The 27,680-nt window shown below is 48.9% G+C and overlaps 1 protein-coding gene across 1 annotated transcript; it reads right to left on the bottom strand.

The window, feature by feature from the left end:
• Positions 1–495: 495 nt before the first annotated feature.
• On the bottom strand, positions 496–25,827 carry LBH (LBH regulator of Wnt signaling pathway). Its single transcript, XM_077843709.1, has 3 exons — positions 25,618–25,827; positions 22,884–22,986; positions 496–3,039 (listed from the first exon to the last, which is right to left on the bottom strand). The coding sequence occupies exons 1-3, from the start codon at positions 25,641–25,643 to the stop codon at positions 2,851–2,853; spliced, it is 318 nt and encodes a 105-aa protein (XP_077699835.1). The 5' UTR covers positions 25,644–25,827; the 3' UTR covers positions 496–2,850.
• Between the last annotated feature and the right edge of the window lie 1,853 nt (positions 25,828–27,680).

A 27,680-nucleotide genomic window follows, 5' to 3' on the forward strand; every position in this document is an offset into this window, starting at 1 on the left:
TCAGTAAATGTTTTGAGTGACTTCCAGAGTTCTTTTTAGCTGTACACACGCCCATCCATTCACCCCCAGTCTCTGTGAATGACCTTACATGATATTGTGGGTGTTTCTCTTCCCTTAGAAAGGTGGTTTAAAACTGTGGCTGTGTGTTAAAAGCTCCCCATGATTCTAAAAAAAAATAGTGCTTGGTCCTCGTCCTAGCCCACTGAAATCCAAGTTTCTGGGGGTGGAACCCAAGAAGTTGTAATTTAAAAAAGCTTTCGTGGTGATTCTGATGTGCATCCAGGGTTGAGAGCCACTGGCACAGAAGGAAAGGCTGCTTTCACTCAGCTGGGTGATGAAAAACCATGGATGGGTTCACCTGGAAGGGCCAGCAGCCAAGATACATCAGGAATCTTGCTTGGAACTCCTGACTCAGCCTTCCATGAAAGTTGCATCTTGGTGCTCTGCTGTGCCAGTTCCACTGGAGGTGGAAGGAAGAAGGAAACCAGACCAGGGTGGAAAGCATTTTCAAACTTTATTTACAACTGTCACAGTGACAAAAAGTAGTTCGGAAAAAAAAAAAGCTAGTTTCTCCCTGAGCCTCAAAAAAGAACAGATAGAAGTTACAGGAGGTTCATCTTACAACAGGCATTTTTACTGAAATACTAGGGTTTGTTTTTTTTTTAATACGATCAGTTAGAAATACACACAAGTTACTTTAAAAAAAAAAAAAAAAAGGAGGCCAGACAGGAGCTCAGCCACTTGTCCAAGAGTGGCTGGGTCCCTCCAACAGGCTCGCCGCTGCAGGTCCTGACTTGAGTGGTCAGCCCCCAGCCTGCTCAGACTCCAAAGGGTCGCACAAAGGTGTCTAGCGACCAGCAAAATAATAAGTCACCCCCATAAACACACATATACACAAAGTAGATTTGTTATGCAGTTTACAAGCACGTTCCCATCACACGGCAAGACCAAGACAGATGAAAGGGACACAGAAACACAGGATTTTAAAAGGCAAGACCCCATCCACCAAGGGAGGCAGGTGTGGGATGAGAAATGCTGCTGCGAGGGAATAAGGAAGGAGGGAGGATTCTCTGCAGCCAGAACAGAACCAGCGGGGGTACAAGAGAGATGCCCTGGCAGTGCAGGCTTCAGGCCTCTCCCATTCCCGGGGAGCTGGAAGAAGTTATTGCCATCAGTGTGTGGAACACAAGCAGACAACATAGGGGGAGGGAGTTGGGGGAGGGAGGTGAGCGTCAGCTTCCCAGAACCAAATCCTGCTGAGATGTCAACCGCGCACCTTCATCTTCCTGCCCCAGCTCCCCAGAACCACACTAACCTTGAGGTATTAAATACAGATCTATACACAAGACTCAAACTGGGGTCAACCGAGACCCCCTGGAGAACTCCAAGGGTGCCTCTGTTGGCCCAGTTTGGCCTCCAGGAGGATCTTGAGCTCATCTCTTGGCTGCACACACGTGCTGTGAGCTAGAGAAGGTTTGAAAAGTGTGTCCTGCAACCTGCTGCTCCAGATGGTTCTTAACTATAAGAAGCTCTAAGTCCAAGGCTAGCTTTCTCCTCAACTGTGCCCTTGCAGGGGACAGGTGAGGTGGGGAGGGATGAGGACAGAGGCTTAGTGCTCCCTCACCTCACCATGCCATTCACCCCTCAGAACACAAGGAGAAGCCAGGGATCTCACGACATCTTCAGTTTCAAACTTGATCTTCAGACTTCTGCAGGAGATCTCTGTTATCCCCCTCTGATAATTCCCAGAACTAGGACCTCCATTAAAGTTCACATCCCCATCACAAGAAACAGAGCCTCCTCTTCTCTCCACTCAGCTCCCACCAGAAAAACTGGCCAGGGGCCCACGTGGAAGTAGGCACCTCCTGACTGCTCCACCCAGGGGCTGTGGAGAAGGAGGGCCGGCCTGGTAGCGCCAGAGCTCTGTGCCTCTGCTCAGAACAGAGCAAGCCTGGGGGAGCAGTGGGGAGGGATCTTCATGTCCAAGCGTCCACTGCGCAGTCCTCCCATGGGGGTAGGAAGTGCTCCCTCTACTCCCAAAGGGTGGGGGTGAGGGGTAAAAAGATAAATCAGGAGAGAGAAGCTCAAGAGCCCTGCCTCTTAAGAAACCTCCAGATTATGGAGGGTACATGAACCTGCCACAGCTGGAGTGGAGGGTGGAGGAGGAACAGGGTGGAGGAGGAGCAGGGAGTCCTTTCCCACGCCTGCCTCCAGCCAGCTTTGCAGGCAGCCAGTTTGTACTGCTCTCCTCTCCCGGCCTCCTGTTAACAGACCCACACAGCTGAATAAAAGCAAAGGTGGTGGGCAGAACCGGAGAGAGAGATGAACGCGCTGCTTGCTGTCTGATGCCCCAGCAGCCGCTGGCGGGCAACTTCCTGGCTGCACTCCTCTGCTCGATGCTTCCTTTCAAGCGCATATTCTCTCTTCGGACTCCTGTCTCCTCTCTGTTCTCTTACCCCGAATGTTCCTTGCTCGCGCTGCACCCCCCCATTCCCCCCACCCCCCGGAGCCCACTGGAATCCCACTGCTGCCTCTAGCCTGCTCGGGTTCGGATACCAATTGCGAAGATGCACCACTTCCCCGCCCCCCACCCCTGCTCCAAGCAGCTTCCTTTCTCAGAAGGCCTTGCAAATTGTCGCAGAGGGCTCCACTGCCCAGCACATTTCGAAAAAAGAAAAGAAAAGAAAAGAAAACCAACTCGGTGATTTGCAGGTGCAAAACGGAAGCCATCATTTGACATGTTCGGAACTACTGTGGCTCACTCCCTTCTTCCATCACAATGGGAAAGAACACAGTTCAGGGACAGATGCCTTCTGGTGTGGCCCCCCCCAAGGGAGTCGACGGGGGGCTCTATTGCTCCTTGTTGTCTTTCTCTGTCTCTTCACAGTTGTCCTGCTCATCCTCCTGGACCAAGAACTCCTCCGGGGGCCACCGGAGCTCCCCACTCTCCACCTCGCCCTCCGTGGGCTCCACCACGATGGAGGGCAGACGGTCTTTGAGCTTGCAGCAACGGTCAAAGTCTGAAGGGTCAGGAAAGATCTGAAAGAGAAGCAGAGCAAGTCCCCGGTCACCTACAGTACAAGAGAAGAGAAATCCCATTCTCCATTGCACGTGGAGAACTGAGCCCCTGCCAAGTGCCAGCACCCGTGCCAGGCTCTCAGGACACCGGGAGGGAGTCCTAAGTAAGCCCTAAGCCCACAGAGCAAATTCTAAGGAAACTGGTCCCTCCGCAGACTTTAATCCTGAAGCTGCAAGTTTTCAGGGCAGTGCCCCCAAAATTGTGGTGTCGCTCTGTTAGTACATTTCCTTGTCTTTTATTTTCACATAAAAGAACTTAACGTCACATCACTCATGGTAAGCCACACCTGCCTGCAGCCAGCACTTTACCCTGGCAGTCCAAAGCGCACCATACGTCCCGTACCACTGAATTCCTTCTAGGGCAACGGTCGGTGCCTAGTAGTCAGCTCCCAGGTGCTTCACATATATCGTTTTGTACCAGTACGGTCGTGCTGGAAAATAGGTGTTGCTAATACTACCTGAAAGAATCTCAGGTTTGAAGGAAGAGGTTGCCTAAACCATACAGCCTGGAAATGAGTGGTGGTGGAATGAGATTCAAACCCAGATCCGTCTGACCCCCATGCCCATGCCCCAATAACACCTTGCCCCTCAAATAGATGGGTCCTGATCTTGCTGCAACCATAAAGTCAAGGCCAAATCAGGGTGGATTTGGGACATTTGCTGGCATGGCTCCAATCACAGGCAAGCCACAAACAGAATTCTAGACTCCTTTTTCACCTGTGAGCTGCTCTGTGCTCCTCGATGGTTCTATACCTGCAAGAGTCTTTTCAGCATCCCATCAGTGAGGCTCCTTTTTAAAATGCTTACTGTGTGTCCTGCCCGGACCTGGGAGAAACCCACACCAGGCTATAAAATTGAGGGCCTCAGGGGCCCTGCGGATTCCCTGTACACTGCCCTGTGACTACAGCTGACCTAATTCCTGGCCAGGCAGCTTAAGTACTTAATCGGATGGGTCCCTTGCCATCCGCAGCCCTCGCTGACACACCCAAGAGCCAGAGAAAGGAGCCTCTGTCTGGGACACTGAGGCTCACAGAGCACAGATGTTGAGAGCCGCATGGCACCTAGAGGCCACCTCTTTCAATCTCTCCATTTGGTAGATGAGGACACCAAGGGCCAGAGGGGTTGAGGGGCTTGCTCAAGGTCACACAGCTTGTTAATGGCAAGAGAAAGGAAGGCAAAATTGGGAGTGGGTGGAGACAACATTTGGAGAGAGCCTGGGCGTTGCCTGAGCCAGGCACGGAGCAGGATAGGCCAGCAGCAGCCGGCAAGTATCCTCTATTCTCGGGAGGTGGAAGAAATGCTCTCCTACAAACTCAGGCCTTCCCTACTTCTGGGGCGCCCAATCTGACTGCACCGCAGCCCTTAAGAGTGCTCAGTCACAGGCCACATCACAGGCCACGTCACAGGCCACGTCAAAGCCATGTGGGGCTTTCGGGAATCATGGGCTTCAACAAAACCTCCCCAATCCCTGCAGACAAGTGATTATTAACCATTTATCCAATAAAGCCCTATTGCTGAGGATTAAGCCTTAAGCCAGCTGCACAACCAGGCATCATTAAAGACTTAACAGGCTCATAAAAAGTATCGTAATGGCAGCCAGGAGGAAAACAAGCCAGAGGAGGGGCTAGACTAGTTGGGGTGACAGGACGCAGTGGGAGAATGGACCCCCACTCCGGGTTTTCTCTTCCTGCTGTGGCCCACCCCGTGGAGTCCTTGGACCATGCTCTGCGCACAGGCCTGAGTTGCTGAGCAGGGAGAGGCTCAAGGAGTTTATGTGGGCTCCTCCTCACTTCTCACGTGGAGCTGGGGCCCCTCCACGGGGGTGAAACACAGGTGCTTTCCACGCATGGGCTTTGGGAGTGAGCAAGGGGAAGCCCAGCAAGTGGAAAGCACACTCCAGTTTGCAAACCTCTTTCAGACATGGCCTCATTCAGGCCTTCCCACACCCAAGGAGCAGTGAGATCCTGGGCTCTGAGGGACACCTGTAAGGGCCAGGGTTCTGACCTAGATCTGCTCTTTCCAGTGCCTATGCCTTTTGAAAAGTGAATGGATGCCCATTTTACAGTCTGAAAACTGACCAGGGAGGGCAGGCAAGACTTTGGGCTTCAACAGCCCATCCAGTTCAGGTGCCTGACACGACCTCTGGGCAGCTAGGTCTAGAAAATGAGCTTCCCAGTCTGGAGAGTTGTCCTAAATCATCAGGACTTGAGACAGAGCTATGAAATATCACAAGGAAATGGACATTTGGCTTGGTGCAGACCTGGGCCCCTGCCTCTACCCTCTGCCCTCATTCCCAGGGTGGGGCGTACCTGTGATGGCCCAGCAACTGGACCATAATTATGATCACCCGTACCAGGTAAGAGTGAAAGGGACAAGATATAGTGAGGCCAGCTGCAGTGAGGACAGAGGAGGAGGACAGTCAGAGTGGACTTTTGTTTCAGGCTGGGAATAAGTCTTGAACTAAAATTAGGAGGGGAAACTGATTTTTTGATAATGGTAGTAATGGAAGAGAAGCCAGGCCAGATTTGCTGTTCAGAATCTCAACCTTCACAATAATCCTACTAAGTATGTAGTAGGATGAGCCCTATTCTATAGAAGGGGAGACTGAAGCACAGAAAAAGCAAGCGACTTACTCAAGGCCACATAGCTAGAAAGTGACAGAATGGGGACCTGAACTCAGACCTGTAGGACTTCAAATGAGGTGTTCATCTGATAACACATCGTGTAGAGCCACAGACCCCGTATTCTCACTGTCCTTGACGTCATCTCCATAACCCCGATCAAGTCCTCTCGACTGCCCATGACTCAGTTTCTCCTTTTGAAAAGCAAAGTGACCTTTGTGTCTCACTGATGGGTACAAGTTCTTGGCAAACACAAAGAAGATAAAACGCTTTGAGGACATATGCTGAATTAAAATCGGAACGTCCTCTTTGGAGCTGTTTCGATAGGATGACAGTAAGTATTCAATCTCTAAGCAAGAGGTGGTAATACTCACATGGTAATTAAAATAACTCCAAACAATGCCTTTCATACCAGGAGCTGCACAATTAAGTCTTTTAAGTCCTTGGGGAGAAGTCTGCACATTGAACTTCTGATACTGCTCAGTTGCCAGAGAACTTTGCTCCCTGGATCACTCAAAGCAGGAGCCATTATAAAGAAAAAAAAAAAAAAAAAAAAAAAAGCCTGCTCATAGCATTTTTTTTAAATCACCACAATAATCTCACCTTTCCATCAAAGATTTTATATTATTTTCAAATAATGCCAATTTATGCCTCTGAAAATTGTAGCTCTCTCCAAAGACAAACAAGATGCACCCAGCACCAATCAGCTTCTCATTTCCTCACATGCAGACAGACAGCCTTGCAAAGTGTTGCTGAGCATTCTGCGAGCACAATCTTATCTCCAACAGCTGCTTAAGAGGCTGACCCTAAGGAGGTTGAGATTTTTCCACTAAGTCATGCTTTTTAATCATCCAGGCAGCAGAAAAATGAGAGGTTGCAACTGCAGTGTGACAGGGTAGGGAGGGCAGTGGAAAGAAGGACTCAGGTCAGAGTTGCCAAGCACATGACAGGTAGGGCTGGGGCGGAGGCCAGCCCGGCATGCTGTTTGCCTGCAGGAGCTGGCAGGGAATAAAGAACTGCCCCTGCTCCAAAAAGAAACTGCTTTTGCTTAAACCTCTTGTTCCAATGTGCTCCTTCTCTCTGGACTGGGAAACAGAAATGAATGAATGAATGAATGAATGAATGAATGAATGAATGAATGTTCTTTTCTCTTCCCTCTGCACTAAAGACTCATCTCCAAGAGGTCCAGAAAGGAAGATGGGAGGCTCTGATAGTCATCTCTCACCCTGACCCCCACAGAGCCACCCAGGGCAGGGCAGATCTAGAAGCATCCATCCCCAGCTGTGATTCTCTCAGCCTTGCCCTGCCCTCCCTCTGCCAACACTGGACTTCTACTCCAGCTATCCAACTGCCACACTCGCTGCCAGGGCTGATGGCTTGGATGACACGAATAGACACCAAGTTCCTTCCTTTGCAAATGGAGTGAGGTCTTGAAGATCACACACAGCATCCCGGCTGGGTCCTGTGTGTCCCACTGTGTAGGAACAGCAGGCATGCAAACTTGGCACTAGTGAGTCTCACAGAAGACACTTCTTCAGAGGCATCCTTTGCCAGGTGGCTTCTAACCCCAACAGGCCCTGACATGTTGAGAACTCAAATGGGTTCACTTCAAAGGTCAAGGAGGACCTTCTATGAGGAAGAAACGGTCTATGAGATGAACTTTGGATGCCAATATACTGGAATTTCTCGCTGTCTGGATTAGAGCTGTCCATTAGAACTTTCTGTGAGAGTGGAAATGTTCTCTATCTGCACAAGCAGTAGCCAGTGGCCACATATGGTTAATGAGCACTTGAAATGAGTCTAAATTGTTTTCTCTCACATGTATTCATATAAATTTATCTGACATATGTAAATATGATATAACTTTAAATAGTTGCATGTGGCTAGTGGCTGCTGCACTGGACAGCACAAACATAGATAAATATGAGGACCATGTAAGCAGGCTGTCCAGGAAAACGGTCAGGAGGTTTGGCTGATGGACCAACATGGACAGCCTCCCAGCAGAGAAGTCTTGGGTTGGGGGATTAGTCAGAAGGCTTTTTGCTTAAGTATAAGAGTTGCTGGTCAGTCAGCTTCCATTTCACCCTTGGAGAGGAACTGAAAGGTAATATCAGATCTCCAAAGGCCTGAAATTTGGGGGCCTAGCTATCAACTGTCTGCCTTTAAGCCAGGTGACCTAAACCTGGCTGCCTCTGCGGTGGGGAGAGAAGAGAGATGTCTGGCACCTGGGATGGAAAATGTGAGCAATTCTGGTTGGAGCAGCCCTCCCCTGAGTGCATGCATCCCTCAGCCATCATTCCTGACAAACAACTCGAGCTGGCCACAAAGAGGGTGGAGGGCTTAGCAAGGAGCTGGGAGATGCTAATAGAGAAAGCTGATACCACCCGGAGCAGGAGATGAAAGGTGGCTAACTGGACACACAAAGGGCTAATTACCAGCTCTGCAAGATGAGACCTCCAGAGCGTGGGCATCTCGCTCCTCTTTGCTGGGCTGTAACAGGGGGATGAGGGGTGCTGGGGTGAGGTGGAGAGGGGACCTAGGGCAGAGGGCCTGAGATGAATAACCAGGCAGTCCCCAAGGCACTGAGAGGGATCTACTTCTCCGCTCTCTTGTTCCAGAGAAGGAATAATCAACCTCAAGCCTGCAATGGAAACTTGCCACTCCCACAGGTGGTAGACCAGGAGTCTGAAAGATTTGGCTTTTACTTTGTCCCTATGTCTTATCTCTGTGATTTTGGTCAAGTCATTTTAACTTCTCTGAGCTTCAGTTGCTTCCTGAGTAAAACTAGGAAAGGATTTATACTTTAGAATTGTTGGAAGGATTACATGCTGCTGCATGTCGAGTACCAGCACAGTACCCAACGGGCTTGAAACTGTGGTGGCCCATTTCCCTCCTCTCTTCATCTATAGATTGGGATTAACGTTAATTCCCATTTTATAGGGCTTTAGAGAGAATCAAACACAGGAATGTGTGAACATGTTCTGTAAACTTTGAATTCCTGAGCAGCCCTGGTGGCTCAGTGGTTTAGTGCCACCTTCATCCCGGGGTGTGATCCTAGAGACCTGGGATCGAGTCCCCACGTCGGGCTTCCTGCATGGAGCCTGCTTCTCCCTTTGCCTGTGTCTCTGCCTCTCTCTCCCTCTCTCTCTCTCTCTCTGTCTCTCATGAATAAATAAAATAAAATCTTAAAAAAAACACAACTTTGAATTCCTAATGATGGTTCTTATTAGGTAAATCTGGGGTGCCCAAGGAGCATTTAGAGTGAGGGACTGAAAAGTCAAAAGTCCCAATGGCTTGGGACAGGAACAAGTGAGTAGCGCTCCTGGGCTTGCACTCAACAATTCTAGACCAGGTTCTTTGGAGAAATGGGTTTGACTTCATCACTTCTCCCCCATGTTTCTGTTTTCCTAGGGCATGGGATAGGCCAGGAGGAACGAAAGCCACTGTCTTGTCCAGATCCTGGTCTTCAGTGGAAGCCCCTGCACTAGCAATCTTCCCATTATGCACCACCCCACCCCCACCCCTTAGCCCACTCCAGGGGCCTGCTACTGGGGCAATCAGACCCCTCCTGCCCCTCAGCTTCCCAAAGTCTGGGTTTCTTATTTTTCCTGCAGAACAACAATGGATTGGCCTTGTGTGTTTATTCCTTCCTAGGAGGGGCTGGTTTCTAACAATGGGCAGATCTCTACCAGCATCCTGCTCTGCCAAGGGCGGAACGAATGAGCTGCAGCTAATCTAAATGAAAAGTCATCCTGCTTTTTGTCCCCTAACAATATGTGAAGGCAAGGAATATATGTTCTTCAAAATACTTGCCTCAAAAAAAAAAAAAAAAAGAAAAAAAAAAAAAAGAAAAAGAAAAAAAGAAACAAAAAAAAAACACAAGAAAACAACTTGCCTCCTGCTAATTTATCATCATCATCATCATCATCATCACCATCACAATCATCGCTATTGTATTTTACTGACTTTTCAAAGTGAAATGTGGCTAGTAAGAATAGAAATAATTAGAGCAAAGGGGAAGAGAGACTCCTATCTGGATTCAGGGAGGAAGAAGAGAGGCATCTTCAGTCCAGTGCCAGTCACCTCATTCTCCATTCCTGACACTCTCACTCTACTCAAATCCCTCTGGCCTGGGGCTCTGGAATATCCACCTCACCCTCTCCTACCCTTCTCTGGTGTCTCTAATCCTATAGGAGACTTGAGGAGAGATTTAAGGCTTTGTAACAACTGTTGGATCTCCTTCCTCTGGATTAAAGATGCTTAAGCCTCCAGCCCTGAAACTTAAAAGAAAAGGAAATCCTCCAGATAAACACCATCCTTCATAAACATCTCTCAAACACACACCCATCCTGCAAGTCAAGAGTTCCAAATTCCAATTAATTAGCACTAATTGCTACTGATAACTCTGGGCCCAGTATGCTGATGGAGCTTTTGGAATGTTAAATAACATTTCTTAAAGTTCTCTGGGGCAATGAGAAAAAGAGTAGTTATCTGGCATAGATGATTTAAAATACCCCAATCCTATGGACTATATTATTGCCCTTTAGAAAGAAGACATGCTTCCCATCCCCTTTGGGACTCTGGGGATGACAGATCCCTTTCTCCATCCTCCTCCATTGGTACTAGCCAAACATCCCACAGCCACACCTCCCCTCTCTCAGAAAGCCCAGAATGGCACGGCTGCCATTTCCAATCATTCTCTCATTCTTTGTTCTGGAGCCACAAATCTTGAATGTTTGGCCTAGTCCCATAGCCTTCCCATCCTTGGCTGGAGTCCACCTTCCTAACCCCTACCACGTGGCTTCCAAACACATCCCTGCATGGAAACAACTCTTTCAAGTCTCTGAGGATTCCCTTACAGCCCTGCCCCATTGCCTTTGCTCAACCTTCACTCACCACCACCTCTGCAGCACACTACCAGGCCATTCCGCCTATTTCAGGCTTCATGGTCTCTCCTGATTCTTATACCCCTGCCCTGATTCACGATTCACTTGACCCACTATCTTCATCTTCCCTGTGCCCTCCCTAGACTAAGTGTCATCCTAGGCTTTTCTTCAGACTCAGCTTCCTGGCTTCACCTGTCGATCACAGGTGAAGGATTCCCCTATCTATAGCTGCACTTCCACCTTCCCACCTTCCATGAAATGTCTCCTTTTGGATGACATCCATCATCTCCAACTCATCTTGTCCCAAAGTGGGGTCATCAGCTAATAGACCCATCTTTCTTTAAGTTGAAAACATTTTTCCCCTCCCAAACAGGAAACCTTGCTTGACAGTAGGTGCCATAAAAGAGGCCTGGAGATTTTAGTAGGTCAGAACTGCAGTATTGATGCTACAACACTGAAATGAACAGGGCTGAATTCCTAGAAGCAGTCTACACCAATAGGGAGGTAATGGCCCTGCTGGCCTCTGAGAAGACTGCTTTCTGTTTGGTATAGAGCAGCGGTTCTCAAAGCTCAAATCCCAAGGCCCTCTCATGAAAGGAGTGTCTATGGAGTTGAAATACTTTCTTAATAATACTAAGATGTTATTTGCCTTTCTCCCTGTGTTGACACTTGCACTAATGGCATAAGAAGCACTGATGGCTGAAATTGCTGGCCCCTTAGCAGGGAATTAATGAATGCAGCAGCAGCAAACTGGACTTGAGGTCATTATGTTCTTTACCATCTCACACAATGAAAAAAAAAAACTTCATATCCTTGATAAGGTAGTTAAAATTAAGTTTTATTAAGTATTAACTTTTAAGTACATTTTGCTTTAGTATTCCACGTGATAAAATGGAAAACTAGCAGACAGCACTCTGCTGCATCTCAAAGTACAATGGTCATCTTGAGAAAAGCACTCGTGGGAAGGAGTTGCCAGCTGAACTAACCACTTTTCTGGTAGAACACCATTTTTACTTGAAAACATGATTACCCAACAAACCAAGTTTGTTTTGACTTGGGTGTCTGGGAGACATGTCCTCAAACGTGAACCAAACAAGCCCACCGCTTTATGGAAAATGACTAATAATATTTGTTACCAATGATAAAAATCAAACTTATAAGCATAAATTGTATCACCCACCATGAACTTGTCCACCCTCTATTGAGGGCTTTCTGATGAGACTGGTAAAGACATTAATAAATGTGACTTTCTGATGTTTTATGATGCAATGCGTCCATATTTGGAAGATCTATTTTACTCAATGATCAATGTATTTTGATATTTTTTTCAAAAAAATATTTTGAAATGTATTTTCCAAATGATCAATGGACCGCATTATAAAACCAAATGTGGGTGAAAGACTCATTCAAAGTGCCAGACAGTCAGACTGCTGGATTTGAATGTAAGAGCACAAAAACTTCATTCATAAGGTTTCAGATTCTATGTTGCTAACCTTTAAGAAGCTACCACTTGTTGAGTTTTGGTGAAATAGCAAAGAAAAATATCTGAAGAAGGCTATTAAGATATTTCTTCCTTTTCTTAACTTTCCTAACAGATCTTTCATAGGCCAGATTTTCTTCATTTAAGTCAACCAACACATATTGCAACAAATTGAATGCAGAAGCAAATTTGAGAGTCTGGCCATTTTCTATTAAGCCAGATATTAAACAGATTTGCAAAAAAATGTGAAGCAATGCCTTTCTCTCACTAAACTTTGGTTTGGACTTGGTTTTGAAAAACATATTTATCTTTATTAAAAACTGTTATTTATATTAACATGTAATGTTTTTACTGTTATTTTAAAGGAATTAACACATGAAAAATCTAAACACTCCGTTTTAATATCAAAAGATGTAACCTACATAAATAAATATCTCTGGGGGTCCTAAATAATTTTTGAGAATGTAAAAGGGGCTGAGATCAAAACATTTGAGAGCTGCTGGCCTACAGAAAAAAAAAAAAAAAAAAACACCCTCCAGAGGAATGACCACATTAAGTCAAGATAGAAGGAGGGCATGTTTTAAAACTGGAAAAGATTTGAGGAGACCATAAATTTGCCTTTAAACAGCTGAAAGGCTGACTTGAAGAAAAGAAAGCAGATTTTTTTTTAACTCCAGTGGGAGGATCTAGGATCAGGATGGAGGATTTCACCTCATTATACAACATTCTAACAAAAATGATAGAATCAATTCTCTTCCCTATAGATGGGGACATCATGGCCAAAAGAAGTGATGTGAGTTTCCATCAGTGACACAGGTAGGAGCAAAGCCAAGATCAGAAACCAGTTATCTAGATTTGTAGTCCACAATTCCATGTGCTGAGTGGTTCTGAAATCCACATCACTGGTTATGTCCAAAGAGCACCTAAGTGACCCAATGCCATGCTGCTGTTATGTGCACTCCCACGTCTGAGATGCTATAGTGCCACAGTTTGACTCCACATTTGTCTACTCCTTAAAAGAATTTTGAAAAACTCCATGTCCTTCCACGTGTTTTTAACTTGACATTGAAAACTTCTGATCTATTACAAACATTAACATTTTAAAATAAAACTTTTATACTACTCTTTTAAATATACCAAATGCCTTATAAATACCAAAGCAACTTGGTATCAACCATCATCCATTTTTAAAAAATATTTTATTTATTTATTCATGAGAAACACAGGGAGAGGCAGAGACATAGGTAGAGGGAGGAGCAGGCTCCCTGCGGGGTGCCCGATGTGGGACTCGATCCCAGGACCCTGGGATCACTACCTGAGCCAAAGGGAGATGCTCAACCACTGAGCCACCCAGGTGCTCCTCAACCATCACCCATTAAAAAACTCATCAACAAGTTCTAAAATCTTATTCTTTTCTCTGTTTGAAACTGTATCTCCAGCCTACTGTTCTATAGAATTTCAATTTAATATAACTTTTTAATCATTAGGTTTTTTTTCATACTTCTCTGCAATAAAGAGATGTGTTTATGTATGTAATTTGACAGTTCATATTTTTTTGTCAATGGCCCTAAGGCCCGTAGCAGCAACAACAACAACAACAAATCTAGATTGGCTCATTGCAGTTATTAGTATGTAACTGATCAATAAACATACCACAAATAATTGTTACACCCAAATATAATCTTTTTATTGGTTTCTTAGTGTGATAGACAGGTGGGATTTATGGAGCTTCCTAGACAATAACATTCTGAATGGCCCATTTGTTGAATGCCCCTGTGGTTTCTATACCCTGGGGAAAGTCACCTTAAAAGAGTGGGGGGGGGGCAAGAAGCAGGTCATTCTCTTATAAAGGGGGAGGAGGGCAAGCTTGACAGGAAAGGTAGGCAAAGAAATTGGTGAGGACTGGCTTCAGGAAATGCGATTTAAAAAAAGCAATACAGAGAAGCTGAAGATGTGGAACTAGGTTTCTGAAAATGTTCTCTGCTGTCATATCCCTTGGAAAGTTTCTGTGAACCCCAGGGGCAGCTGTCTTCTGCTTTTAACACTTTGTTAAAACATCAAGTAGTATATACATGGAGCATTATTAAGAAGTAATTTGGCATGAAAATCTCTAATATTAGGCTGCCAAGGGAAACAGCCAGGAAGGATCCTAATGCTTCAACTGCCACATGTGAGGGGGCAAATGACCAAGAAATATGAAAATCGTGATTTAGTGTTAGCTGATCTTTAAGAATGCTTTCATCTAAGGGGATACAAGAGTTGAAGAAAAGAAATTCCTTCACGTAACAATAGTGATGCCAGCCTCAGGAAGTTGGACACTACTGTAACTAATCCTCCATGTCCAAATACACAGTATACACACACACAGTATGGTTCAATTATATTTTTTCTTTACTCATTTTTTAAAGACATATAAAAATGAAACTTTATAGCACTACACAGATGGAAAACTAGCATTATTTGTCATAGATAGTAACCATAAAAAGACACTAACATTTCTAAAGTTTGTGTAACATCTCAACTGACTTTGTAAAAACACCAGGAGTCTGTGGACCCTACTGAACATTGGTGTGGGCTGTTTACTTGTTGCAAAGAACCTGAGGCTTGCACAGCTGTTGGGTAAAAGACCCCTGCGCTCTGAGCCCAAAACTTCTATTATGTTCAGATCTACTTCTAAGAGCTCAGTCCATTCTGGATTCCAGAGAAGCAACATTTCTAAACTATGACTATTCCATGAGCCAGACCGGGAACCCCAGGAGACCAAGATGGCTTAGGAGACTACATGTACATCAGTCCAAACTTTGTGGGTCTTCAGTGAAGGTGAATTCACTGGTTTCTCTCAAGGTTACATGGTGCTCCAATGTCATTAATAGGATAAAGGAGACAAGTAGGGCAATGATCCACCCATACGCATTTGTAATCCAGTATGTCATTATACCCATGATGGGATGAAAATATGATCACCAGCTATTTTGCAATGCTGGCGTAATGCTGCCTAAACATCATTAATTGTTATCATCTCTGCTCAAAATAAGCGATTAACAAACTAGAAGATGTACAACAACTTCCAAACACTCTGAAATAACCAAACACCTTTCTGACTCTACCCACAGAGTTCTCCCATTATCTCATCTCTATAGAGTTTACACCCCTGAAATTCTATGTGCTAGAGCTTTCCATGCCAGGAGCTTATATTTTGACTAACTCTTCTATTTGTTTTTTTTTTTTTATATAAAGATTTTATTTATTCATGAGAGACAGAGAGAGAGAGAGAGAGAGAGAGCGAAGCAGAGACACAGGCAGAGGGAGAAGCAGGCTTCATGCAGGGAACCCGACGTGGGACTCAATCCCGGGACTCCAGGATCATGCCCTGAGCTGAAGGCAGGCGCTAAACCTCTGAGCCACCCAGGGATCCCTCTATTTGTTTTCTATCTTTAAGGTAATATATAATCAAGAGGCTTAATGATGTTGAATCTCTATGATTTAGTAACTGTGCTTCCAAGAATTTATTCCAAGGAAAGAAATCAGGTCTGTGCAGAGATTTATATAAAATGATGTTCAGAGCAGTGTTCTTTGTAGGAGCAAAATATGCCACTACCTAAATATTCAGCAGAAAGAAGTGGCATGTAACAAAATGAAATGCTTTTTTTTACAAAGAAAAGCAAATGGACATAGTCACAAAATTATAGTAAGTGAAAAAACGATTCACTAGAGCATACATATTTATCTCAATTTTATTTTTTTAAACAAATGCATACAAAAATACTGGAAGCAAACATATCAAGATGTTTCACTGATAGAAATATGGGTGGGTCTTTTAATTTTAAATTTTTCTAAATTTCTAAAAGGAATAACTATTACCTTTATAATTATAACACACACACACACACACACACACACACACACACACCCTCAGACACTTAACAACTTTTACTTAGAAACTCTGTCCTAAGACTCTACTCTGAGGAAACGGTGTCAACTATGGACAAAGACTGATATATAATGTCATATATAAATTATTATAAGAGGAAAATATATACATATTATATGTATATAATCTAAAAGTTTTCAACAACTGGAGAATGGTAAAAAGAATCATGTCATAACTTTAGGATCTAATACTGTGCACTTATTATAAACGCTGGCTTTGAAGCATTTTTAAGATAAGTTGTAATGATGTGATGGTGATGACTTACACTCTGTTAAGTGAAAAAAGCAGGACACAACTGTGATTTTGGCTATTAAGTGCACTGGAAAAGAAGAGAAAAGATGCTAAAATGTGAACAGCTATGATTTAGGCATTGTGAGATTATGGTGATTTAGAAAACAAAAAGGTTAAAGAAAATTAAAATTCCATCACGGGCAGAGGTTACTTTTAAAATTTGAGAAATTAGCATGAGAGCAATAAAATACATACTTTATCAGTAAAAACATGAAATTACTGGAAAGGAGAAAAGGAAGAGAAAATTTTCCTATCATCTCAACACTCCAATCTAAAACAACCACTATTAATATTAATATTCCACTGGCTGTCCTTTGGTCATAAGTGAGTGTGTGTGAGTATATATGTGTGTGTGTGCATGCATGTGTGGGTGTTGCGAGTGAGCGTGTGTGTGTGTGTGTGTGTGTGTGTGTATGAGTCTTAGCAGGTATCTCAGGCTCTGTCCAGAGATCAATGGCTGAGCTCAGCACTGCCCACACACTTTGGGCTAATGGTGACCTACTAAATTAGAGCTTGTACACAAGGCTTTGTCTGGAAAAAACATTTGGGAATTTGGGAAAGCCAAGGATGCCTCTCAAATCCAGGATGGACAAGTGTTCCACAAAGTGAAGGCAGGAGGTGAGTTCAAAGTATGCTATTAATTCTATCTGGGAGCCAGCCTGAGATTCAAGTTAGGATAAGGTCAGACCTAGAAACCAACCACCTCTGAACTGAGATCTGTGAATGCCCTCCGTGCTCAGGCCAATTCTACTTTGGATGAGAGATCGAGAACCTTCCTTCCCATTGGCTCCAGTAAAATTTGTGGCTGAGAGGCAAGTAGTCAATGCTGCTTCAGCTAACTGCTCAGGTGCCTCTTCTCTAAAGTTCACCTGAAAAAGGAGTTTCTGACAGTACAAGGCAACTAATTCTAGCAGTCAGAGGGCCAAAGGGGCTCCCAAACTTCCTTTAAAATCAAAATGCTAGCTGAATAATAATCTGGAGAAACTTCTGGCAAATTGTAATTTCTTTCTAACACAGATCTGTGCAATAGGGGGCCCTCCCCCAGCCAAGGAATGAAGCAGCAGACACTGGATCTGATTTGTTGATCAAGAATCCTCCTTGGGTGGGCTCAGGGACGAGGGAAGGCCAGGTGGTGAGGTGAGAGGTAGCAGGAAGGGTCCAGCATCTCTGAACTGGAACGGAGTGAAGCCCTGACAACTCTGAGCCCCATGTGAATGAGGGCCTGTTTTCACATTCTCCGAGGATTATTTCAGGATTCGGACCTGAAAGATTATTTCAGGACATTCACTAGACACCCAGGAATAGCTCTTGGCTCCGGTCACAAGATTTGCCACCCAAACTCATCCCTTCCCCTCACGGTACAATCCTTCTTTCTATTCAACTTGGAAGACTGGGCTGATGTCAAGAAGATGCTGATGCTATAAAAATCTATGCCATGGGATGGCCAAGGTAGAGGGATAGTTCTCAGCGCAGTAAAGGGAGAGAAGAAAGGTCAGGTCGATCTGCCCGCACTCATTACGCAGCACCACGCAGGACACAGTGGCCGGCACCTCAGGAACAAAGAACCATCTAAGACACAGCCCCTGTCTCCGGGGAGTGAGGAACACACCACCACTTGAGAGGCGTCGGGCCTAACACAGGCCCTTTGAGAGAAAGCTGGGTTGCTTGGTTCTAGTGTGCAACATGTTGGCCAGGAAAGTGAAGAAAGCTTGTTCACTCCCTGGCCATGCTACAGACTCACTGTTGTGACCACAGTGTGGGTGTGTGTTTGGGGGGTGAGGGAGGGGGTCCCCCAGTGGAACGATTCCAGCCTTCTGCAGGCCCTCACCCTGGGGGCATTCCAAAACAGTGAACACGATGTTTGTGTCAAGGCTTCGGGCCTAAGAAGGAAGGTGCTGGATCCCTCATGCAAAGTAGAGTTGATCTGAACAAGGTGGGTACTGACTTAACAAGAGGTGTGTAGACACAAGCGCACTCAGAAACGGCGCACTCCTGGTGCTTGTGCAGCCGGTGGCCCTAACTGCCTGTCTTGCCTCATATCACTATGCTTTGTAGCAAGGAGGGAGCGAAGTGGAGGGGGCAGGGAGCGGAGAAAGAAAACTTGCTGTGATTCCAGTAACATGTCGTGTCCGTGGCTGGACGTCTCCTGCCAAATGCTCTGCAATTTTAGCTTTATTTCTCTCCAGGGACAACAGAGGCTTTTTAAGTCTGGTGCTGTGAAAGATGATTTCCTAGTGACCATGGGACTCCGTGAGGCCACTCAGTGGGGCCTCCAAAACTCTTGAGAACACGTGGGGGTACCACAACTGGGGGTAACCATGAGGAGGAGGAGGCAGGTGGTGGATGAGCTACACTTGGAATGGCCTCCCCAGCAGGGCTGGTGGGGGACGGAGGCAGGGACCAGGAGCTTGAACCTCTCTGAGGGCTGACCCCCTGAACCTCTCTGAGGGCTGACTCTGAGGGGGAAGCTCAGCCCATCACTTATTTCAACACGTGCCTTTGCACAGGTGGGAACACACGGGGGGGGGGGGGGGGCAGGCTCAGCAGGTCTTCATAAAGAAAGGTTCCGCACAGAAAGGGTTTCAGAACTGCTGCCTGAACTTAGAGGTTAACCCGAGCCCGCTCCCTGAGACGGGACTTGCTGTTCTCAGTAATGGGAAGCAGCGGGAGTGGGATTGGGGGAGCCCACTGCTGTTGGGCCTTTGCAGGGAGGAGAGACTGAGTGATCCTGTCCAGGGAGGGGCAAGCTCTCAGCCAGCATAGTGCTTTACTCCCATCCTTAACACTGAGCTAAAACTCAGGCTCTCGGTCTGCAAGAAACAAAGACTGTGGGAAGAGTCCTCCTCCCACCCCCTGCTCTCCCTCCTCCCTCTGGTGCAAAACCCAGGCTCTCCCCACCTCCTTGGTCCAGATGCTTGAGAAGGGGCAATTTTAAATGAAAGTCAAGGAGCCAGACCTCTGTCTTGGACTCAGTGAGGGCAGTAAGAGTGTGGAAGCCTCAGCACACCGTGTGAGGGGGCAGGTCAGGCAACAAGGCCAGGATGCCCAGAGCCTGGAGGTGGGAGCAGTGCCAGCGTCTACAGACAATGCTCAAGACCCTTCCCCACGCAGGACCCAGGCCGCTTCAGGTACAGCAGGAAAGGAGACCCAGTTAGAGAGGCATTCCAAAATGCCACATACTTAGAGCCCCTGGAGCTGATGGAGGGGCCCACGAGGCAGCCCCTGACCTGCTCCTTTGATTTGGCGCAAGTATGAAGGTGTAGGCGGTGGACATTCCTGTGCTGTGGGCGGGTCTGAGAACAGGAGGGCCACAGATGGACGCAGGGTGGGGAGGAAGCGGCAGCCATCGAGGACCTTAAATGTCCTCAAGGGGACCCTCCCACTCAGCCCCAGTGGACCAGCTGCTCCCCGCAACCTGCCCAGAAGGTACTCAGACTTTCGAGGAACCGTGTCCTCACCCACCCAGCAAGGTGCCATAATACATGCCGAGTGGGTGTGCAGACATGAAGTTCACGTACTGATTGAGCGGACTCTCTACATAAATGTTAAGGTGAAACAAGGCACTGGCTCTGTTGATTTTTATACATGCCCACAAAAGTGACACTAACTTCATAAGCCCCCAAACAGGGCTCACCTCAATTTTTCAGGGGATAAAAAGATATTTATCTGAAACCTTGGTGGGCATGAGCTGAGGAGGCCCTTTAAAAAACCCAAAGTAGAAGTGAAAATGGCCAGCTTTGGGATCAGGAGCCTCAACTTCACTAAAACCAGCACCATTTACTTGGCACCTACTCTGGGAAGGTCTGGAGTGGCTGATGGGCACCTAGAGGGAAATAAGGCATCCCCTGCCCTCAGGGACCTGAGGCCCGGGGCAGCATCACTTCAGAGCACAAATGCCACAGGTGTTGAACGAAGGAAGAGGTCACATCTGGGGTAGAGAAATTAGGAAAGCTTCATTCTTGGGGAGGTCTGGAAGGTGGGGGGAATGATTGCCGAAGTCCAGCGTGCCTACCTATTTTACGACCTTCTTTCAAGGTCAGATCACAAGCCTGAGACTCTATTTCATCTGCCAAGTAGGGATTGATGTCTCCTTCCCACTTTCAGTTCCTTGGAAAAGCAGGTCCTGGTAAAAGCCACGTACTATTATTATCCTCAGGAAGGATGCCAAGAACAGAGCTCTGAGATATCCCGCCCCAGATCTGAGCCCAGCCTGAGCATGCACAGCCGATGGGCTTCGGCCAGTGTGGTCCCGGCCAGTCCCCAGAGCTCTGGTGGGAATGTGTTTAATTGCATGACATTGGCTCTGAGTGGGCCCAGAGGATATTGGTCATATGAAAATTGTCAGATCAGCTGGCTGCAGAGCCCCGCACCTGGCATAAACAGGGGCAAGCCAGAGGGGGCATCTGGGTGCACAACAAAATTAAATTAGACATGGAGATGCTCTCTCCCAGTCCTAATATTCTTTCAGGCCCAGCCCCTGTCTGACTGGCCAAGCCTTCTCGTGGCCATCCGTATCTGGAGTGCCCATGGCTTTGCACTGCTGCCCCAGACTACCTACCTTCCAGGTATTATGCACATACCACTTTCCCATAGGAGCCCCGGGCCCCCTCTAGAGTGCCCACCATAGCACAATGCATACAGCAAGTGCCCTGTAAACATGTTGCTTGGTTAAAGATTACAACCTCTTCTCTTTCTCTTCATTGTGCCACCAGAGGAACTTTCTGAAATCTGGTGACAAGAGTGCTTTGAAGTTCCAGGTAAGAGATTTTGGAACTAGACAGTAGCCCCCACCCAGATAGCAGGAACAGATTTCCTGAGGACTCATGGGAATGGATCCTATAGGCCAGCACCACTGGGAAGATTTAGGGCCCTTTTCTCAGACAGCATCATGACATCTCGGGAGCCCAGAAGCAATCTGATATCCCCCCTGCCACTGCAACGCCCATTCCACCTCCCTCCCTCAGCGCTGCAGCCGTTTCTGCCCCAGTCAGCGGTGTTGGCCCCCCCAGGCTTCAGCAGAGGGGCCTGAAGGTGGAGACCAGGACCCAGGAGGGCCTGGCCCCCTATCCTGGGACACGTTCCAAGAAGGAATATAAAATGCACACACAAGACGTACTGACGGCTGTTTGGAAAGGTTCTGTGATGGAACTCTCAAACCCAAAACTGAAAGAAAATCTCACCTATAACCACAAAGAGATTCGGTCTGATTCAGCGGCTTGGAAACTGGAATCCAAAAACAGCCCAGCCGGTGGGCCAGGAAAATTCTACCCTCCCACTGGCAGTGGGGCTTTTGATGGTCTCTTTCAGACCCACGCTGGGGGTGGAGGGTACAAAACCAACCAGGAAAGGGTATTCCCCCTCACTTTCCTCATCTCCTTGGGCTACATGAATACTCCTTTCCAGCCAGCAAAAGGGGCTTGGCCAGAGCCTGACACAAAACAAAGGGGCCTTCCTGAGCCTCTCAGTGTGTCTCAGGTGACTCTGCTGTCACCTACCGAGTTACCTTACCTGAAATCAGCTTTCATCTCAGCTCTTTGATCAATCCTCACCCCACCCTCCCCATCACATGCCTGGAGTTCTCGATTGGTTTCTTCCTTAACAAAATCAATGCCCTGGAATGGTTCTATAGAATGACCAGCCAGAGCAAGTCGAGATTTTCAGCAAGAACCAGCTCGAGGTACAGACACATGACAGACATATCAGAAGAGCTAGGCTTCGGAGTTTGGTTCTACTACAGTCTGAGCCTGTTTCTGTATCTGTTAAACAGAGCCAAGAGCTACGGTCAAAAACAATGGTCAAGAGCAAATGAGTAACGTCTGTAAGGTACACGGCTCACGGCAGACATTCAGTTAACATCTACTGGATGGGCTCATCACACCCCATTCATCTTCCCCAGGCCAAGCACCATATGTACACAATCTCCCTAGCTCCAAGGTCTTCCCTCAAAACTAGAGTCCTTCCTCTCCCCCATGTAATAACCTCGGAACGCTCCTTGGAAATAAGAAAACAGTTGGCTGCCCCAGAGACATCTAGAAGCTGTGTAGCCAGCCGGGGGCAGTGGGCATGGCAGGCGAGGAAGAGCACTGTGTTAAGAATCTGAAGGTGACAGGCCACTTTTTGAGGTCCTTGTGTATTTTGGATCCATCACTCAGGATCCAAATCTCGAATCTAAATGCCAGAAATCACATTCCTGAGATAGCCTGCCCCTGGGGACGCGAAGGGAAGCGTTGGTCTGAACTGACTGTACAAATCATGTCTCCCCCTTGCTGCTGTGAACATGAGAATCCCCTGTAGCCAGGATGACTAATTAATGACATCGGCTCACACTTGCTGAACCCTTACCGTGTCCCGGGCACCATGAATGCCTTCTACACGCCAACTCATCAAGTTGAATCTTTACTACAGTTCTCTGAGGTAAGGACTGTTATTGTCCCATTTTACAGAGAAAGAAACTGAGGCTTACAGGCATGAGGGGATTTTTCCCAAGGTCACAGAGCTGTTCCAAGTAGCACTGGGATGCAAAACCACATCTGCCTCCAACCCCAGCAAAAGTCACCAGTCTCCGAAGCACCAGAGGAACCCAGGACTGAACTCACCTGATAAGAGAGGCCATCCTTTCGGGGGTTGAGGCCAATCTCCTCCATGGATGGGGTGTTCATCATCACTTCAGTCATCTCGGCAGATCTCAGATAGTCGGGGCTGCCAAGAAACCCAGACCAAAAGTCAACAAACACACGCGCTTTCACATTCCTATCCTTGGTGCTTTCTGCTGTTAGATCAGGGGACTGTCTGGAGGCAGGATGAGAGGTGTTCAAAACAGAAATCACAGAAAAACAAGCTCACACCCTAAGGAAGTCCCTTATAAGCCCAGGGCATCAGGGTGCTCAGCCTCACCAACAGAGCCCTGAAACTGCCTGAAAGCCTTTCTGGCAAACCTCTCTTCCCTCCTTTCCTGTAAAAGTCCCCACTGGCAAGGCGCAACTCGATTTTCTTTTAAGTGACAGGACTAGAAAAAACCAAAACAATAGGTAGCTGAGTCCATCTGTCTATTTTAAAACCAATTCAACCCATCTCTAGGGGAACTGCATATTATTATTACATAATGATAACCGGTCAACCATAGGGAAACCAAGTCCAATAACTCTCTCTTCCTAAATTTCTCTCTCTCTCTCTCTGGTGTTCCTTTTTGCAAAATGTCCCACTTAAAGCCCCAAGGGGTCAGCTTTCTGCAAGCTTCACATCTGCCATCCAACCCCCTTCTCTAGTCCGGCCACAGCAGCTGCAAGCTCATAGCTTGAAAAACATCCCCTGGATTAAAAGCCTTAAGGATGCCCGGACTCTGACTGCAAAGGAAATTTCCAGAGGGGCCAAGCTGGCCCACCAATGGCTGACATGTGAAAGTGCTTTGTACTGTGTAAGCAGGATACAAATGTTCCATTATCCTCACACAAACCCCGGGCACATACAGGGTCCCGAATGCATAATGCCAAATAGCACATACCGATGTCAGTGTACTCTCTACACAACATCCAATATTTTCACCACCATGTCTTTACACATAGTAACAACGACAACAGCAGCAGCAACAACAACAACAACAACAACAAAGTGGGCAAGGCTTTAGACTGATTGCATCTAAGGAAACGGGTTTCCTTAAGGTTCTTCTTCACTTAGGATTACTACAGAGTAGAAATAGTATTTATTGGGTTTGGAAACAGAAGCATTAGGTCTGGTCCATGCTCTGCCACTGAAGAGCTGTGTGATCTTGAACAAGCAGTAGAACCTCTCTGAGCCACAGGTGCCCTGTTTCTTACCATGATGCTAATAATGCCTATTATTACAGTTATGCTAAATGGCTAATCTCTGGCAGGGGTGGGGGGGAGGTCGGGTATTGCAAACTATGAAGTGCTAATCAACTATAAAACAGTTCCCAATTATTTTATCTTCCTTAATTTCTCAGGGGATTATAACCCCAAGGGGCCCTCACACCCCCCTGGCCAGTTCTGAGCGGCCAGGGGCACAAGCCTCCACCAGCCGTCAGTCTCACCCACATGGCACCTGGCTGTTCACACACCACGGGGGTGGGAGGGAAGGGGCGCGTGTAAGGAGGGGGTACGCAGGCCTCACGGGTAGGGGAATTTTTACTTTGTTCTGAGAGTTCATTTCTCTAAACAGAGCCACAGTGGGGGAGGAGAGACAGAAGATGCCGGGCTTCCGGGCAATGGTTAGGGTCAGGAAGGGGGGGGGACTCCAAGGCGGATTCACCGCGGGTCGTGGAAAGGCTGCAGCCGACCCCCAGAGAAACGGGCCAGAAGAGCGCCCCCGGGGCTCCGGCCAGGCGCTTCGCCCGGGGTAGGGCGCTCGCTCCTCGCTCCTCGCTCCTCGCTCCGGGCTGCGGGCTGCGGGCTGCGGGCTGCGGGCTGCGGCGCGGGCCCCAGAAGTTGCAGCGAGAAGCACGAACTTTCCGGTTCCTGGGCTGAGCCCGACCGCTCGGCGCTGGAACCCGTGGGTCCGGCCGCCGACCCGCACCCGCACCCTCACCCGCACCCGAGGGCTCCCCGGCCGCTCCCCCTCTTCCCGGGCGCAGGGAGGAAGCGGCGGCCGCCGCGGCCGGGGGGCCTCGCTCCGCAGCCAGCGCCGCGCCCGCCGCGCATCCCTCCCGGCCGGCATCCTGGGTCCGTGCGAGCCTTCTCTGCGCGCCGGGTCCGGGGTCCCGGAATCTTCCAGCACCGCCGGCGAGGGCGGCTCCCCGGCCCCCGGCCCCCAGCCCGGGCCCCTACAGAGGCGCATCGGGTTTTACGCGTTCTGGAGAGGAATGAGCTCGAGAAGGTGCAGCGTGCTGGTGCTGCTGCCTGCGGCTGTGATCGGGTTCCGCGTGGGGAGAGCGTCTCTCCCCACCCCTCGAAGCTCTGCAAAAGCGCCGCTGCACCAGCTCAGCCCCGCGGCCGCCGGCCTCGACGCCGAGACTTGCATGCAGACAAAAAGGAGGGGAGGGAGGGGAGCGGCGGGGGGCAGCAGGAGCCCCCAGCGCCGGCCTGGGCGCGTGCCTCCCGCAGCCCTCCGCATCGGGGGTTTCCTGGGCGGGATTCGGGCGTGATCCCCGATTCTGTCCCCCACCCCCACCTCGTCACCGGCACCAACACACCCTCCCGGCCGTCACTTGAGCGAGGCTTGAGTTCACTCCCTTTGTCTGGATGCTCTCGGCGCCACCTCCCCCGCCCCCACCTTGCAACCTTGACGTTGCCTCCTGCCCGGGCCGGGCGGCGGGTGGGTGCGGGCCCCCGAGCCATGGCCGCGAGACGGATGCCCGCGAGGGCGCGCGGTACTCACCAGTGAAGGGGGAAATATACAGACATGAAGTCCTAGGGGAGGCTGACCCACGCCCGTGTGATCTGAGACGGTCACAGCGTCCCGAGGGAGGGCGCGGGGCGCGGGCGCGGGGCGCGGGTCCGCCTTCCGGGGACTGCCCGGCTGCCGGCCGCGTCGGCGGAGCGCTCCGAGCTCCCGCTTCTCCACCGAGCTCGCGGCCCCACAAAGAGCCCGGGAAGCCGTACTTATAGGGGCGGGGGCGGGGCCCGGCCCCGGAGGCCCCGCCCCCTCGCCCACTCCGGGAATAACGTCACCAAAATCATGAATGGCTTCGGCGCTCGCGGCTCCTGCGGGCGGCGGCTCGGGGGCGCGCTCGGCCCGGCTCCCCGGACTCACGCGCGCACCGGCTGTTCGGCGGCGCCCGGGTCCGCGGCCCTCCGGCCGAGCGGGGGCGGGGGGGCGGGGGGCTCGCTCCGGACCAGACGGCGCGCGGGGGGAGGGCGCCATCCCCCGACGCGGCCCGGGATGCCCGGCGCCGGCCCGCTGCTTTGCACCCCTGGCGCCCCCAGCCCGGGACGCGCGACCCCCTTCAGCGTCCATCCCCCACACTAGGCCTCGCCCGCGGACACCTCGGTCGCTGCGCCCCAGGCGCGTCCTCCCGTCTCCCGAGAGCTGCTTGGAAAGGGGAGCAGCGCCAGGAAGGAGGCGGTGGGATGGAGGGAGGGAGGCGCGCAGCTTGGCGGCCGGCGCCGGTGGATGGGGGTCCGCGGCCCGCAGATCCGTGGAGGGTTTTATTTGTGTGAGAAAGGATGTGGTGTCTTCGTAGGGTTTTTCCACTGGACACCTACACACACACACACACACACACACACACACATGCGGCGGCAAGGGGCAGGGGGTGCGGGTGGGCACCGCACAAGCACACCGCACTGGCCTTGGCTCCGCGTCTGCTGCGAGGAAGAGAGACAAAGAGCTTCAGCCAAACCCCTCCCACAATGCCCAGGAATTACAGCGGGGGGGGGGGGGGGGAGCTGTCCAGGTGGTCAGGCTCCATCCCCCAGAGCCAGGATGGGAGTCTGCCCCTCTGTGGCTGGAGCGCGTTGCTTCACACCTCTGCTTCAGAAACTCCTGTAAAATGGCTTTATAACCCTGATCTATAGGTGTACTGGGGGGTCCAGGGAGTGTGCGTGTGTGCAGGAGAGAAAGGGGGAGCCTTCAAAAACTTGGCAAAATTAAAGGTGCTTTGAAGTCAGTCAGCTCTTTGAAAGGTAGTGAATGTATTAAATCCATCTATATATATATATACATACATACACTTACAAGTGGAAATACATACACTTATCTCGGGTGAAGGGTGATAGGATTAACGGTGGGGGTTTATTAACAGTGGCAGGCCCTCATAATTTTCATCAGCCCTCCCAAGCTCACCCAAATAAAAATAACGAGAAAACTAAATAAAAACAACTTTGCTATGTTTAGTCATCCACATATACAACCGGGGTAATAAACAGTGCACTTCCTCTGAAAACATAGCTTTGAGACAAACCCTCACACCCTGCCTCTCCCCGCTCCCCCAGTTCCCAGGTGTTCCTTCCAACCAGAGAAATTCAGGAGCTTCTCCCCACCCCCATCCCACTCCATAAAATAAATCAGAAATTGATTCATGCTGCCAAGTACCACCTCCATGCTGCTCCTCTGGAGGTAGCGCCCTGATGGAGATCAATGCTTCTGCGGACAGGTGATAAGGGGAGATGCTCCAGTACGGGATTGCTGCTAGCAGAGGGAGCTGTTTGTGCCTTTTGCACAGGGGGGAGAGGGGGTGTGACATCTCGTCATCTACATAGTCAAAGGAGAAGCCACTGCTTGGAGAGCTAGTTTCCAGACTGTGACTTTCCAGGGACTGGAAAGGTAGGCCCTGGGAGAATAGGACTCATGTCCTCTGCCATTTGTCCCCAGAAGCAATCCCTGGCAAGGCCTGGGATGAAAGGCTGACTCACCACGTTTACACTTCAACACGTTATGTATTTTTTATTATCGCTTGTGAAACTTTCTAAACTCAGAAAGCTACCCCCCCACCACCCCCT

The sequence above is a fragment of the Canis aureus genome, chromosome 12 (genome assembly GCF_053574225.1).
Source record: "Canis aureus isolate CA01 chromosome 12, VMU_Caureus_v.1.0, whole genome shotgun sequence".
Lineage (NCBI taxonomy): Eukaryota > Metazoa > Chordata > Mammalia > Carnivora > Canidae > Canis > Canis aureus.